Source organism: Pseudonaja textilis, chromosome 1, assembly GCF_049901715.1.
Source record: "Pseudonaja textilis isolate UNSWEBS1 chromosome 1, rPseTex1.2, whole genome shotgun sequence".
Taxonomy (NCBI): domain Eukaryota; kingdom Metazoa; phylum Chordata; class Lepidosauria; order Squamata; family Elapidae; genus Pseudonaja; species Pseudonaja textilis.
Genome location: NC_141990.1, coordinates 135,883,544 through 135,899,768, shown reverse-complemented (window position 1 = coordinate 135,899,768; position 16,225 = coordinate 135,883,544). Strand labels below are relative to the sequence as shown.

The following is a 16,225-nucleotide window of genomic DNA, read 5'->3' as shown; positions in this document are numbered from 1 at the left end:
TACAGCCAATGGATTCCAAAGAAAGAAGATTACCCACCTAATCCAAAAAGAAACCCCAACCAAAATCCAAGACAGAGAACAAGAAAACGGCAAAGCCCTCCTCCCATATATAAAAGGCACTACAGACAAAATTAGCAAGATCCTCCAAAAACACAACATCAAAACAGCATTCTGCACAAACAGAAAAATATCCACCATCCTAAGAAACCCCAAAGACAGAATCGAATTAGAAAACCAAGGAGTATACGAAATCCCCTGCACTGCCTGCCCTACCACATACATTGGACAAACTAACAGAAGAATAAGTGCACGCATTGAAGAACATAAGAACTCAATCAAAAAAGAAGAAGCGACCTCTTCCCTGGTCCAACACCTCAAAGCCACAGGACATGAAATTGATTTTAAAAATACCAGAACTATCGCCAAAACCGAACACCTCAACAGCAGAATAATCAGAGAAGCCATAGAGATAGAAAAACGCCCACACAGCATGAACAAACGAGATGACACCTCCCGCCTTCCAGCCATTTGGAAACCCGCCCTCATGAACAGACGAGTACCTAACATGAAGAAGGACACCAGACCCACACCCATGAGAGCCACACAAGATGCCACCACCACACTTCCATATAGAAAACAGACTCCCACCCATTCAGAAAATGAGACACGACCATGGACCAGAAGCTGCACTGCAGCTGCATCACTACCCACTTCAAACCCCTCTGAGCCATACATGAAGCAAACCGACACCCACTATGAAGATGCAGCAGGACCACGAACTAGAAGCCAAACAGCAAGATCACAACTCACCAGCTCAAATCCCCAGCAACTAAGACTAACCTGAGCACAACCAAGCCCCCACCTGAACAGAACACGCCTCCAACCAATCAGAACACGGCTAACCCCCAACCAATCAGAACACAGCCAAACCCCCTACCAATGAGAACACACCCCACCCAATCAGAACACAGCCAAGCCCCCACCCAATCAAGTCCCACCCCACTGGCAGTTAAAAGGAGGAAGCAGCTGCAATCTCACATTACTCTGAGAAGCACAGAGCCGGAGACAGAAGCCTGAAGATGATGAATGAGACTTCATCGAAACGTTGCCTAGATACTTGAATCTTACGCGGAGAAAACCCGAACAACCAAAGATCCACATATAAATACCCTGAGAACCTCAGAAAACAAATATATATATATATATATATATATATATATATATATATATATATATACATACATACATACATACATACATACATATATATATATATATATATATATATATATGGATCTTTGGTTGTTCGGGTTTTCTCCCGCGTAAGATTCAAGTATCTAGGAAAGCTTTCGATGAAGTCTCATTCATCATCTTCAGGCTTCTGTCTCCGGCTCTGTGCTTTTCAGAGTAATGTGAGATTGCAGCTGCTTCCTCCTTTTAACTGCCAGTGGGGGTGGGACTTGATTGGGTGGGGGGCTTGGCTGTGTTCTGATTGGGTGGGGGTGTGTTCTCATTGGTAGGGGGTTTGGTTGTGTTCTGATTGGTTGGGGGTTAGCCGTGTTCTGATTGGTTGGAGGCGTGTTCTGTTCAGGTGGGGGCTTGGCTGTGCTCCGGTTAGTCTTAGTTGCTGGGGGATTTGAGCTGGTGAGTTGTGATCTTGCTGTTTGGCTTCTAGTTCGTGGTCCTGTTGCATCTTCATAGTGGGTGTCGGTTTGCTTCATGTATGGCTCGGAGGGGTTTGAAGTGGGTAGTGATGCAGCTGTAGTGCAACTTCTGGTCCATGGTCGTGTCTCATCTTCTGAGTGGGTGAGAGTCTGTTTTCTACATGGAAGTGTGGTGGTGGCATCTTGTGTGGCTCTCATGGGTGTGGGTCTGGTGTCCTTCTTCGTGTTAGGTACTCGTCTGTTCATGAGGGCGGGTTTCCAAATGGCTGGAAGGCGGGAGGTGTCATCTCGTTTGTTCATGCTGTGTGGGCGTTTTTCTATCTCTATGGCTTCTCTGATTATTCTGCTGTTGAAGTGTTCGGTTTTGGCGATAGTTCTGGTATTTTTAAAATCAATTTCATGTCCTGTGGCTTTGAGGTGTTGGTGAATCTTACGCGGGAGAAAACCCGAACAACCAAAGATCCACATATAAATACCCGCGAGAACCTCAGAAAACAAATATATATATATATATATATTTGAAGTCTCGTTATATTTAATGAAAGACTGAGGTATGTGCCTTATTTATATCCAATTTATTTTGGTTGGATTTAACCAACATTTTCCTTTTAGGATATATTGCTCAATTTCCCCCAAACTTTACATTAAAACATTTAGATTATACTATTAAAACCTAATAAAACAAAACAAAACTAAAGAATATGCACTGTTCTCCATGGCTTATCTTCAGTCTGATCATATCTTACTGTATGGTGCAATTTGTTATTTAATCCTAATTTTATAGTTGCATCTGCTTTTCCTCGATACTTTGGAATCTAAAAACCCACATTTATTAAAATCCAAAGTGTTTCTAATATTAATTAGCATAGCTCATAAGAAACTTACTCACTATCATAATTTGACTAAATATACCGTGTTTCTCACAAAATAAGGCCGGGCCTTATTTTTTTTTGAGCCCCCAAAAAATGGCTAGGATGTCTTTTCGGGGGTGAATTAATTTCTTTCCCCCGTGCGCATCAGCACCATCTCCAACAACAGCATCTATATCGCTCCCACTTTCCCCCCGTCCCCGTAACAACAGGAAAAAAAAGATTTTGAGGTACCTGGGAGCACCGCGCTGCGTTTTGGTTTAATCCCGAGTGGCTGGGTGGGCATGAGAAGAGCCGAGCGAGCGTCTCTGCTGCTGCTACCCTTGGTGCTCCAGCCTCGGGCTCTGCAAGTTTGCAAAAGTCCCGGTGCATAGCCCGTTCGTGCATTCCAAGCGCCCAGGCCGAGCTGCAGCTGCCCCTCTCTCGCCAACGCCATCTCCAATAACAGCGGCAGCAGCAGTGGGAACTGTGGAAGCATTTCAGCCGCTTCTTGGGTGGGGGAGCCACCTCCATAACTTCCACAGTTCCCGCCACTGCTGCTGTTATTGGAGACAGCGCTGGCGAGAGAGGGACAGCTGCAGCTTGGCCTGGGCGCTTGGAATGCAGGAACGGGCTGCGCACCGGGACTTTTGCAAACTTACAGAGCCCGAGGCTGGAGCACCAAGGGTAGCAGCAGCAGAGGCGCTTGCTCAGCTCTTCTCATGCCCACCCAGCCGCTCAGGATTAAACCAAAATGCAGCGCGCGGCGCTCCCAGGTACTTCAAAAAAAATTTTTTTTGTTGTTACGAGGAGGGGGGAAAGCGGGAGCGACTCAGATGCTGTTGTTGGAGATGGCACTGGTGAGAGAGGCGCCAGCACCGGTGGGAACCGTGGAAGCTACAGAGGCCTGAAAAGCGGCAGAAATGCTGCCGACATCCACGCTGACGATGCCCGCCTGCTGACCCGGATAAAGGAGGGGTAAGGGAGTCCTCCATGCTCTACCATGGTATTAGGAGTGGCTGATGGTGAGGCGTAGCTGCCTGCGGGGCACTCCTAATGGCAAGTTCCCCCCGCCTTCCCCTCCCAATTTTCATAAACTAGGCCTAAATTTGGGGGGAGGAGCTTAATTTCATTTTATGCCTAGAAAACATGCTGGGTCTTCCTATTGGGGAGGGGCGTATTGTTGGAGAAACACGGTAGTTTATACAAAAACCGATTACTACTATATCTTCTTTAAAATATCCATACACAGCCATGCCACTTATATCATGACTTTCGTTCTTTAAACCTATCAACCCTAACCCTAACCATCTCTCTTGGAGGATCTCAACAGCTTCATGTAACCATCGGTGTCATCTTCATCATCTCAGCTGATTCATTCTTGCTTCATTCATATACTTATTTTACGATTCTTTCATTCTTTCTGTATGACCAAACCAAAGGAGCTTTGTCCCTCTTTCATACTATTTATTTACTTTTGTATTTAATCCACATTTATCATTACTAATTTATTCTTGCCCCTATTGCTTCTTGTTTATGTTTTTAAATAATCAATTCATGCTGCATTCAACTTACTTACATTTTCTCCTGTCATACATAGCCCTGCATTTTGCCTGCCTTGATATTATCAGATATTCTCACATATCATCAGTCAGTCAGTCATACTTAATGATACATTTTTTGTTATTCTGTTTTTTGCACTTTCTATTTATTTGCAAAAAAAAAAAGCTTTCAGGGGTTTTAGATGTTGTTATTTTAAATGATTAATGTTACTATTGCTTTAAAAATCTGTTTAGTTTACAGAAAGTCATTAATTACAGAGTCAGCTGTAGTGTATGCAAAAACATTTTAAAAGCTTTAGATTGCATATTGTTATGTATTTATTTTTGCACTTTAAAAACAGGGCAAAAGAAAGATATTGCCTGCAGGCTCATAAAATAAACATGGAGGATGAAAATCCAAAATCATTTATCTTGGAAAGTCCATGTTAACTCCGAATTAACAGAGTGAAAACTAAGATGACCCTCCTAGATTGGGCTGTACTATCTCATATTTCATGTTTTCATATTTTCAGTGTTTGGAAAAGAAATAAAAGTTCCAAACTTTTAACGTGATGATTTTATCCTCTGAACATGAAAGAGGCCTATTTATAAGATATTTCCTAGAGTAATTTTTCCCCTCACATGAATGAAGGTGTTCAATTGTGCTTTGAATGTGGGTTCCTCACAGTATTTGAAAGGGGTGTTTTGCTACACACATCAGTGTGAAAGAGGCAGTTTTTGATGTAGCTAAATAGCTGTGTCCTCTGGAAGGCTCAGCTGCTCCTCACATTTCTCCACATGCATATATGCATATAACTGATCCACTTCTGGTTCATAGTCCCTGCTAAAGTGTTGTCTGTGCCATCGAAGCAATCACACTGAATCTCCCTGAGGATGTTGAAGCTTTAGCGCTTCACAGAGAGATGCTTCCTTTGCACCAGCAAGTTTTATGAAACGCCAGTTGGAATGCTCTGCATAGGCCGACTTTAAACATACATTTACCTTTATAGCGCTCATGAACACTTTACAAGTATCTGCCTCAAATACAGTTTTCTTGCATGTCTTGATAAACGTATTTCCTCTCCAGTGCGCTTGTGTTCTGATCGACTCAGCCTTATCAAGGAATGTCTCTCTCGGCTGCCCACGAACTATAAGCAATCTGCCAAGCTTTTGGGACTTGCAAATTTGCTGAAGGTTGCAGGTAAAATCAAATACGATTTCCTAATTTGTGTTGTTTGTTTGTCACAGGCTGTATCCAATGTCAGTGGGCACCCAAAGCTTCAGAGGATAAACACAAGCCCCCTGAGCCTTTAGACAACCCAAACACGAGTACACAAAGGTACTCTCAGTTCCTTCTCACACATTTCCCCAAGTCTACTTTTACTCCTACTACTAGTATTATGCTACTACAATTTGTGAGGCCTACTGATAAAGAACCTTACTTCTGTCCGTTAGCACCAAGCTGCTTCGAGTAGCTCTGTTCACCTTAAGTAACAGAAACCACTTCCCCTGTCACTCGCAGAACAACTCTGATTGTTAGTTCACCACAAACAACAACACCCACCATCCCCAGCTGCTTTTCTACTCAGCTCCTCGCTGGGCAGCTGGACTGGCTAGGGAGAGGCCTTAAAGAGGTAGAGCACAATAAACCCAAGTGATGGCTAACTTCCAGGCAGCCTGCACTCTCACATATAGACCATTTTTAAAGGGCTTGTTCAGAGATTCTAAATTGTCTTCTAAAATGCTCAAATTATATTCAGAGATTGTATCGTTGCAAACCACTGTAACATTTTTACATAAATATAAAATTAATTTATTTCAGTTGAGATTTAATTAGACAGCCCTCCATCACCAACAGAATGCAAAGCAGCTAAAATACACTTGCTACCTACATTCAGTCTATAAATCGTTGTTACTTAGGAAATTACAATTATCTATTTTGTGCAAAGACAATCTAATTTGCCATATTTAAAATGTAAGTTCATTTTAATACTCTTGGAGTATTATCAATACACTGTATATGGAAGGATTCTTTTAATCAGTTTCAGAAAGCTGATTGATTTATATATATAGCTCTTCTTTTTTTCCTGTCATTACCAAGATGAGAAGAATGATATATTTGTTTTATTCTCAAATTGCTCTGTTACCACTCTCACAGTGATTGCTGATGAACATACATGAAACACAAGCTCCTGCCCTGCAATGTATACACTCTCCTGCCATTATAAAGAAGAAATTCTTAATCTCTACAGTTGTAAACATTAATGTGCAAAGCCAAGGAGGCCTTTAAAATGGAAAATGATAGAATGTAGTATATGTTTAGCATGTAGTTGTGAGAATAAAAAATAGGAGTGTATTAAACTCAAGTTTTGAATTAGCCTTAGTGATCAGTGAAAAGTTCCAGGGTCTCAGAGTATCATTTCATATTGTTTACTGATAAATGTATAAAAATCCCAAGTAACAATTTCAAGTGGGCACTGTGCAAACATCTTATATTTAGCTAAAAGATGTTACGGCTTTTTGCAAACAGTATCTCATACATGTATGTATATTTATTAAATTATAGGCTGCCTGATTCTTTTATTATTTATTTATTTATTTATTTTGATTTGTTAATCACATTTATATAGTCATGCATCTCACCAAAAGCAACTCACCCAAAGCAATTATTTGTCTATTTAAAGAAAAAAAAAATCCATCATCAAACAATGTTGGTTTTAATGGCAAGGCTTTCTATTAAGGCAAACTTCTTCTCCTTTTCCTTCTCCTTCAAAACCTCTCTCTCTGCCCCTGAATGACAATGCCTCAGCTATCTTGCATTATCATCTTCTTTTCCCTCTTCCAAATTTGCTTATCATTGGTCCTGGTCACCAAAGGTTTGTTCATCCTTTTGTTAAGCCTAGTGAAGCCTAGTGCTTATATGATAATGCATGGAGTTTCCGATGTTCTTCAAATCTAGTGCAAATGAGATCTTGGGGAGTAGATATGATGGATTTGTGAATAACTGTATTGAAAGCATCTTTTGAAGTATACTGAAGTGGTATGAGTAATGAAGAAAACAAAAATTCTGAGAATAGAAATTTTTCTTCTGCCAGAAGTGAACAAATTAATTCACTGCTGTGATAAACATTAGTGTCAAAGCATGAGCATATTCCTTTTATTTAACACAGAATTCAAGCCCGGTTTATTATTTCAAAAAATAATTATTCCCAGCCACTTCAGAACTTCTGCATTCTTCATTACTTGATTTCATCTAACTAAGATTCTTTATCTCCCTGAGAGAGCATGCTAACTCATTGTAATATCTACTTATTTATTTTGAATAACTTCCTAAATCTTACAAAAGATAACTCAGGATGCAAAGCACATTGTTAACTCTGAGCTCCAGTAATCTTTTGCTAATTCTAAAAGTCTGTAATGACTCTTCTACCCTTACTATTATAGCAATCTTTCTCCTTAAATTGAAAATACAGATCAGCTGTGTGGTTTTGATTTTTTTAAAAAATATGTTCTTACTGATTTGTTTGGCACCCTTATTTAAATTATAGTTTGCAGTCATCCTTAAATCAGTAACAGCTTCTTTAAAAAAACAATAGGAAACCATTATTTTAAAAAGCACTGAAAAATAGTCTAAAACATTAAAGATGAACTTTGTTCCTGCTTTGGAGATGAAAATAGTGTTGGGGGAAGTGGGTGCTATGCTCAGGGATTATGGTGCAAGATTTTTTCCTCCAAGTAGCCAAGTAAGTCAGACTGATATCCATTAAATTCAGCCCTTTTCTTTTATCAACTTGTCGTCTTTTCTTAGTTCCCCTGCATTAAGGAAGATGTTTTGTCCATCTTCTATGTTTGAGTTTATTTGGGGCCCAGAGCTATTGCAGGAATCTAATTATACTGTAAAAATTTTCATTTTTAATTGAGAGGGGGTCAGCCTTTGGGAAATGCACTAGAAAGATAGATATCTATGAAATAGATGTAGAAAAAAAGATTTTAACCGCTAAACTTCATGATTAGTTTATATAATCAAAGTGATTTACGGGACAAAGGACAATGCAAGTTAAAATGGAAATAACGGTCTGCAATTATTTACAAAGAGCTAAAAAAAAGAAGGAAGCCAACATAGAAAGATGTTGGATCAAATTTAAGAACGCTAGCTGTGTGTTGCAGAAACTTGGAAACCACTACCTTGAGTTGCACACTAGAAATGTGATACAATTTGCATAACACCAGAATAATAATTTCTCATAAACATAACCCCACACTAGTTTACTGTATTGCCTTCAAGATTTCTGTTTCATCTGTTTATGAAAAATAAGCCCAACTATCTGCTTTACTGTCTCTGTTAGCTTTCTACAGTGTGGTGTCCTGCAGAGATGTTCATTTGCAGTCGTCAACAACCATGGCTATTGCTGCCAAGTAATGATATAGAAGCCGAGCTTAACACCACCAGAGAGCTTCAAGTTAAGGAAGAGTGGGTTAAGGGAGATAAGAATTATTCTTCAAAATAAATTTTCATAGATTAATTCTATAATAGGATTTTAAAGACAGCGTTTCATGGCATCTAGCCTTCATGGAACAATCCTCAAAAGTGACCTGCCATTCATTTATTGCTTTTGAACCTTGAAAGGATCTGGCATAAATATTACTCACAGATGTTTTACTAGGTGCAGGAATTACTCCTGGAATCATTAATTATGAAAGTTCTTTTAAAATAATGTTTGTTTCAAAATGACTGTCAGCCCAGGTAGACTGTCGGTATTCCAACCAAATTCCCCATACCCATTCAGCATTCAGAAACAAAGTCCATCCAAGTACGAATTTATTAAAGAAGTCATATTGGCACATCTGGGAAAACCTGAATCTGAAAGCTCCAGGTTTTCCCTTACCTCAAGAGAAATTCAGAGAACCATCCCCTGCTCCCATCAGTCCATTACATGGCCCAATCAAACATTGTCCCAACTGGAGTCATTCCTCCAGACACTCCTCTCCGGGTAACTTGTCCTTGACTTTTATGAAAGACTGTTGTTGAGACTACTCTTCTACTCACTAAGAAATTCCCCTCCCAAATTCCCAGGCACTAAATGTTGCAGCCTCGAAGCTTCCAAATAAAATATGGCTTCCAAGGCTGACATAGACCAGGCAGGAAAAATGATCAGAAGAGCTAACTCTACTTTATTGTAAGGCTACATTAGCAAAATCGAGCAAGTATAAGTTTGTCTCCTTTACAGCCTGAGAAGTTAGGGAAGATCTCTTCCAAGTCTTTTTGTTAGCTCAATATTCATCTGCAGGCTATGCCCTCTCCTGTCTGACTATTCCCTAGGAAGCATCTCTTCGGCGCCTTCCTCAAGGTCTTTCTTACATACCATTATAATGACAGTGACAATCATGGGATTATTATTTTTTTAATAAACTCTGTAATTAGTGATTATATATAATCTTTTTTTTCCCTAGAGGATGAGGAGAGGTTTATGTTTTGAGTGGTAAAGAAACTGATGACCTTATTATTGAGGAAAATCTGAAGTCTGTATAAATGTTAAGTTTTTCTACTTGTACAGTACTTGTCATCATGAGAAGATGTTTCCTAAGCACAAGATCTGTGTATCAGAGCATAGAAGATCATTAAAAAAATCTATCTATGGTAACAATAAAAATAATAAGCTGTGAAAGAATTTATTTCCTTTAATGATAGTGTTTTGGTGTTTATCAGTTGTAATAGCATGACCTCTGTCCTATATTAGAATTGTAAAATAAATTGTAATTCCCATTCAGAGTAAACAAATCAGCTAAACATGCAATACAGGTATAATTAAAAATACACTATTGGTTTCCACTAAAACCTAGAACTGAGTATGTGACTATTTTTTTTTTACTTCTTTATATATATAGCACATGCTTCTTCCGGTGCACTGTTTAATTTTTAATGGTTTTATGCATCTGTATTTGAAAAAGGGCAACATCTAAATATTCACTTGCCCAATTATTTAAACTGCTATTGGTGCATGCAGTGTTCTTTAAACACTAGACAAGACAGAATTTTCAGCAGTAAATGTCACTGGGTATTTTGGATTAAGCAATTGTTCTGTATTTAAATGGCTGACAACGAAGATGAGAAAACTACTGTACTGTTGAAGTTGAATATATTTTATTATATACCTCGAATCTAGTAGTTTAACTTCCTGAAATACACATATCAAGTAGCATAAGTATAAAACTATCATTAGAAATTGATTTCACTTGTATAATTCTGTAATGTTTTAAATTTTTGAGCCCAAGTAGTATGGTCAGTATGTCTGATTAGAAGAATAAGAGCTGATTAATAAATCCACAAAGGATAAGAGTTGGAGGAACTCCATGGTTAGACCTATAAAATTCTGTATGAATATATGCAATATAATCACACTGAATGATAAAATACTTACTTGCCATCTTATCAAGATCAAGAGTTACCATTAATCAATCAGTGAGCATTTGTATAACAAAGAGGATGGGCAGAGAATGGAGAATTTTCACAGAACAATTCAAGTTTGTCTGGTACTTTACTTCTTGTAAGACACAAGGTAGCAGAATAAAAGATAAGATGTCAGTTTTGCTTTGTTTTGCTTATTATCTTGATTTATCACTCAAACTCAATTAAGAAAAAGCCATTTCTGCCTCATCTGAATTTGTCCACTTTTCTATCAAATAGAAGTAATTGATAAATTTACTGTCTTAGTCAATTTTGAATTAATTATATCAATTTGGGTTGTCATAATCAGCGTGGTGGCGTAGAAGTGGATCTCTTGCCTTACACTCTGGAGGCTATGAGTTTGATCCTAGATAGCAGCAGATATTTTTCTCTCTGGGCACCAAGAGGAAATATCTGCTATGAGCTCCACTTAGGCATCAGGAAAGGTATCCGGCCAATAAATTCTCATCTCCATTCAGTCACCCTGACTCTACCCAAATACAAGGGATTATGGAGTCATTAAAAGAAAAAAAATCAATTTGGGTTGTCTTGAAAAGTGGGTAACATTGTTATTTGTTTGTAATGTTGTAAAATATTGCCTGGTTTTCTTAGATGGGGAAAGTTGCTTAGTGCTCTGAGCTTGGTTGTTTCTTTGTAGACATTTCAATACCTACCTGGTAACATTATCAAAGCATGCCTATTTTTTTTGGTATGCTGTATACATTTTACCTTTTTGTTGTTGTTATATTCAAGAAACCTATGGCTGCATTCTTTTATACCATTAACCAATTACTTTTGTAGCTGTCTATTCCATTTTTAATTATTGTGAAGCAAACCACTAAGAATGTAAATATATATGTATATTATTTTGTAGGTGATGACCAGATGGAGAGAAAAGGGCAGGTTTTGATACTTTTAGTGGAACAAGCACTCAAATATCACGATTACAAAGCTGCAAATATGCACTGTCAGGAACTTATGGCTTCAGGTAGGGTATATCTGCACCCCATCCATAGGTAAAAATGATGATAAAAGCGACTCTAGAATCTAGATTGTATAAAATACCATGTTGCTTTTCTCCTGAAACTTGATTAGTGCCTGTTATTTCTGAGGTATCTGTAAATAATATGCTATGGCATCCTTTTAATCTGGAAGATTCTTGATTTCTAGTGCGGAAGCCTTAAAACCATTTATTGCCTTTTTTATAAAAAATAATAATATGGGAAATAGCATTTGTATGTTGAGAGAAAGAAGGCACATTGTGATGAGATAGAGTTGGATGTTACATTTCAAGCAAGATGGGCAACATATACATTTAATGAATAAATTAATAATACTGTATAGAAGGAGTTATTAAGGATGGAATGATTAGTGAAGAATATAGTGAATACATTATATATTTCCTTTCTGTGTTCCTTTTTGTAATATCCATGGCAGGATACTCTAAAAGCTGGGAGGTTTGTAGCCAGTTAGGACAATCAGAAGGATATCAAGACATGGCAGTTCGGCAGCAGCTCCTGGCTTATGCTTTGACGCACTGTCCCCCAAGTGCCATAGAAATGCTATTGGCAGCAAGCAATATTCTACAGACAGAGGTATGTTGCAGTTTTCTAAAGTCCTATTTGCTGCCTGCTTGTTAAAGAATAACAAGTTTCAATTTTATGCTGTTAGAGTATGATATTGGACAATAGCTTTGAATAAAATACTTAAATAGCAAAACAAAGCCCAAATGGTATACATGGGATTGTTTTGCTCCTTGCATAAAACTCTATTTTCAATCAATAATACTAAAAAAAAAGAGATACTGGATGTTAAAAGCACATTCTTATTTGACTAATCAGTAAGTGGAATGGGAAAATATCTAATATTACAATGTTATATATTGCAAATTATCAAGATAGATAGATAGATAGATAGATAGATAGATAGATAGATAATTTTGAGTGTTCTTAGCTTTTTGTTATCATCTGCGCTTCTTCAAAAATTACTGCTGGTTTGTGGATGACGTGTGGTCTTTGCTGGTGACATTCATCATTTCAAAAAAAGGCAGAAAAAATCTAAAATAGTCCCATTTTTTTGCATTCCTGCATAAGTTTGTCATAGTGGTTGCAGAAGAGTGAGAGGAGCAAACTAACTGGTTAAGGGCATTTATGGTTTACAAAGAAACATAAGTAAGTTTTTTTTATATTCATTCGAAGTGTTATTGCTTTATAATTTTTGCAGTTATCCCAAGATTTCCACTGAACTTTATCCTTTCTTTGTCTATTCCCATTTGTTCTAATATGAAGGGTAAATGTAGTCATGAGTCACAGGAATTACATTTTATTGTGCCAATCTTTCCTAGACGGAAATGTATTAAATGATGACGGTGAAGATCAAGATCTATAAGCCCAATCAAAATGTAGAGTTTCTAAAGCTTTCTGTTGCCATGAAAATAGTAATCTGAAGAGTTCTTAAAGTAAATGCAGTTTCATTTCTGTTTCTTATTACAGGTTATGCAGCACTATATGTATTTATGATCTTTCTAAGTTAATGTAAAATTCTTGCTCCTTGAGCAGTTTGTTCTTCACTTTCTTTTTCTGTTTTACTTACATGCACTGCTTCTCATGATATGCACAGAATACATAGAATATATTACACAGGTTTCTCCCCCGCACCTATTATTTTAAATGATTACGGGAAAGGGATAGATTCTGATTTTTAAACTAATTGACCAAGACTGTGTTACATATACGTTTGTCTTATGTTGTAAATCAGGGTATGCTTCCATCTGGAAAACAATTTAAATTATTTTTGAGGGGAATGGGGTGCAAAATGGTCACTATCATATTCAGTCTTGATTTGGCCTGAATGATTTTTTAAATTCCATCAACAGCTCCTTTAACAAAACTTGTAATTTTACTTGTAGGTTCTTTATAACACAGTCAACTACCAAATACGACCTTCTGAAAAGGGAGAAAATGTAAATATTTCCCGATCATCAGTTGGAATGAAATTAGAGTGTCCTCCAGAGGTAAAGCTTTTTATATAATACTGTTTTCCCCGCTAATTTCATTTCCTTCAGAATTAACATTAGTTTCTCAAAAATAATTCTAATGTCTTCCTTTTTTCTGACATCTTTTTCACTTAGTCTCATATACTTCTCAGCTTGACTTTCACTCACTTTGCTTCTCAAGTGTTTTTCTCTTAACTTTTCTTTGTTCAAAGCCTGGCTCTGAAGTCTTCCATGGTTTAAATGTCATGCAGTTTGTATAGCTTAATATAATTGCACTGAGCCAATCAGTAAGGCCAAGGTATTATAATACAAGGGGCCTATAAAAAAAAAAAAGAACACTTTGGAAGTTCAGTATGGATTTCTTGTTTGTTTCTATCTGAGTGGCTGGATATATGACTGAAGGGAGGAGTAAGAAAATTGCATAATTGCAAGAGAGTTGTTAAAGTAGATAAGTAAATATTATTATTATTGAATTAATATCCATGTAATGAATATTATTGTAAACATTTTGATTATGATTTCCTGAAAATAATTTTATCCAGACAACTGTTTGAAATTGAACTTTTATGTGTTAATATAAAAAGGAAATTGCAGAACTGAAGTACAGAGATTGTCCCATCTGAAAACGAAAGGGATAATTCTGAAATGAGAGAGCATAAAATAGAAATATTCTCCCACCTTTTTTGCTGCCTCTATTCAGAAGACACAAATGGAAAAGCTGGAGGGGGGGAGTGTTAGTTTTTAACGAGGAAGAAATGGAAATGGAAGCTGCCCCAAGCAGGAAGTAGGAAGAATGAAGACATGGGAATTTTTAACAAGAAAGAATTGGAGATGGAAGAAGAGGCAACCTATTCCAGTTTCTCAAAATAAATTTGGAGAGCAAGGTGAGACAGAAAATAGAAAAGATAGGTAATAGAATAGTTGAAATAGGCAAGGTAGAAATCAGTAGTTCCCAGACCAGAGATGGTTGCTATCTAATAATACAATAGCTACTTGGCTTTAAAGCTACAAAACATCATGCCAAGTATCCATTAATACCTACCCTCTTTGAGCTAGTCACTTAAGCCTTAAGTCCTTTCAGATATTTATCAGGCAAGGGGACAACTACACAGATGCTGCTGGATCTTGGTTAAGGGGTGTCATGTGGACCAGTGGTGCTAGTAGATTCTGTCTCATTTGTTAGGTAAGCTAGTTCATCATCTGAGCTAAGTGATGCATTTGAGTTGACTTGGAAAAGAAAATGTTGTTGACTTGGACACTAGATAGTGGTGTTGGCCAGGAGGTCAACACTGATCAATTAATCCTTGAACCATAGTTGATGTCTCTCGTTCCATGGAAATAGAAATAAAGATTTGGTCTCAAACTGTAAGTCTTCTTGATTGAGCTTGGTGGTAAATTAAAGATCTTCTGATGTTTCATGGCTTAGCTTAACTTCTCAGCTTGATCAAACCTAGCAAAGAGGCAGGAGGTAGAAATTGGTGCATACGCTATTAGATCTGAAAAGGTATTTTAAGAACCTGCAGAAAAACAAAACAATTTTCCTCTTGAATTACCTCTTCCCTAGCCTAAGCTTGGCTGCTGTCATGTGGTTAAATAATTTATGTTATTACTGTAATGTATTCAAGAGATAGTTGACAAAAACCAAGAAACAATGTTTAAGAGCATTAAGTGATTAAAACATAGTGCTTAAGTATAAGTTGGTATTTATTGTTTGTTAATGCTAAAAGTAATAATTGAGGAAAATTTTTAAACATGAAGTAAAGGAGGCAACTTCATTTTTAATCTAATACTTACGTCTCTTTTTTTAAATAAGCAAAGGTTTTATTTATCTGTTCCATTACATTTCATTCTATGGAAATTATTGTGCATTGGAGGTGTAGAACATAGTTGCTGTCTTTAAATACCTATTTGTTTTTTTAAACGTTTCTTGAAATTCATACAAAAATGACCATTTGTTTTCTATATAGATTCCATTGCAATTAATATATTAATTGCATATTAAGCTCCAAAGCCACCTGTAACACCCAGCTTAAAATATAAAATCTTAGGTTTACACTGTAATAGGAAAGGGAAAAAATGAAATACATGATAAAGAATCATATTTATTACATTTAAATTATATTATATTAAATTTAAAATAAATGCAACGCAGTTTATTTTCCTGACTCCACTAACATTTGAACAGTAAATGTGGCTTCTGGCCTGCAAAAGTTTTTGCTCCCCAATAAAGCACCAGCAAATATGAAACAAACAAAATGTTAAAAAGTTATGATATTTATATAGATACTTACCAAACACATATAAATTACATTAAAGTAACCAAAATATCTTTACAATTCCCAAGGCATGTCACAACTTTTGAGCATCCCTGATGCTTGGAAATTGAAAGTTGAAAAAGTTGACATGCCCTAAATGACAGTTCATTAAAATTAATAAAAGTGTGTGTGTGTTTATGTGATTTATCTACCACTTGAATCTAAATAGCTTTTAGGTGATAAACGTATACAGGGAATGATAGCATGTGCTGTATACGGAGAAGGTGATTTTATTTTTGTTTTGCTGAATAAATCCAAGGGGTATCTAGAATTATTGTGAATTTTATAAAAATAGTTTTGAATGGTTTAAGATGCTGTAAGATGCAAAAAAGAATTCTGTTAATTAATTAGCTGATTTTAAGAACACAACAGTCTGTAACTTTGGAAGATCTGTATTCTTTGGTACAAACAATGTGT

General features: G+C 36.9%; 1 protein-coding gene across 1 annotated transcript in view; it reads left to right on the top strand.

Moving 5' to 3' along the window:
- NBAS (NBAS subunit of NRZ tethering complex) overlaps positions 1-16,225 on the top strand; it is a 155,618-nt gene that overhangs the window by 75,128 nt on the left and 64,265 nt on the right. The window contains exons 32-35 of the mRNA XM_026695307.2: positions 5,141-5,254; positions 11,373-11,486; positions 11,936-12,093; positions 13,407-13,511. Of these exons, the coding sequence (XP_026551092.1) occupies positions 5,141-5,254; positions 11,373-11,486; positions 11,936-12,093; positions 13,407-13,511 (491 nt within the window). The remainder of the gene's footprint in view (positions 1-5,140; positions 5,255-11,372; positions 11,487-11,935; positions 12,094-13,406; positions 13,512-16,225) is intronic.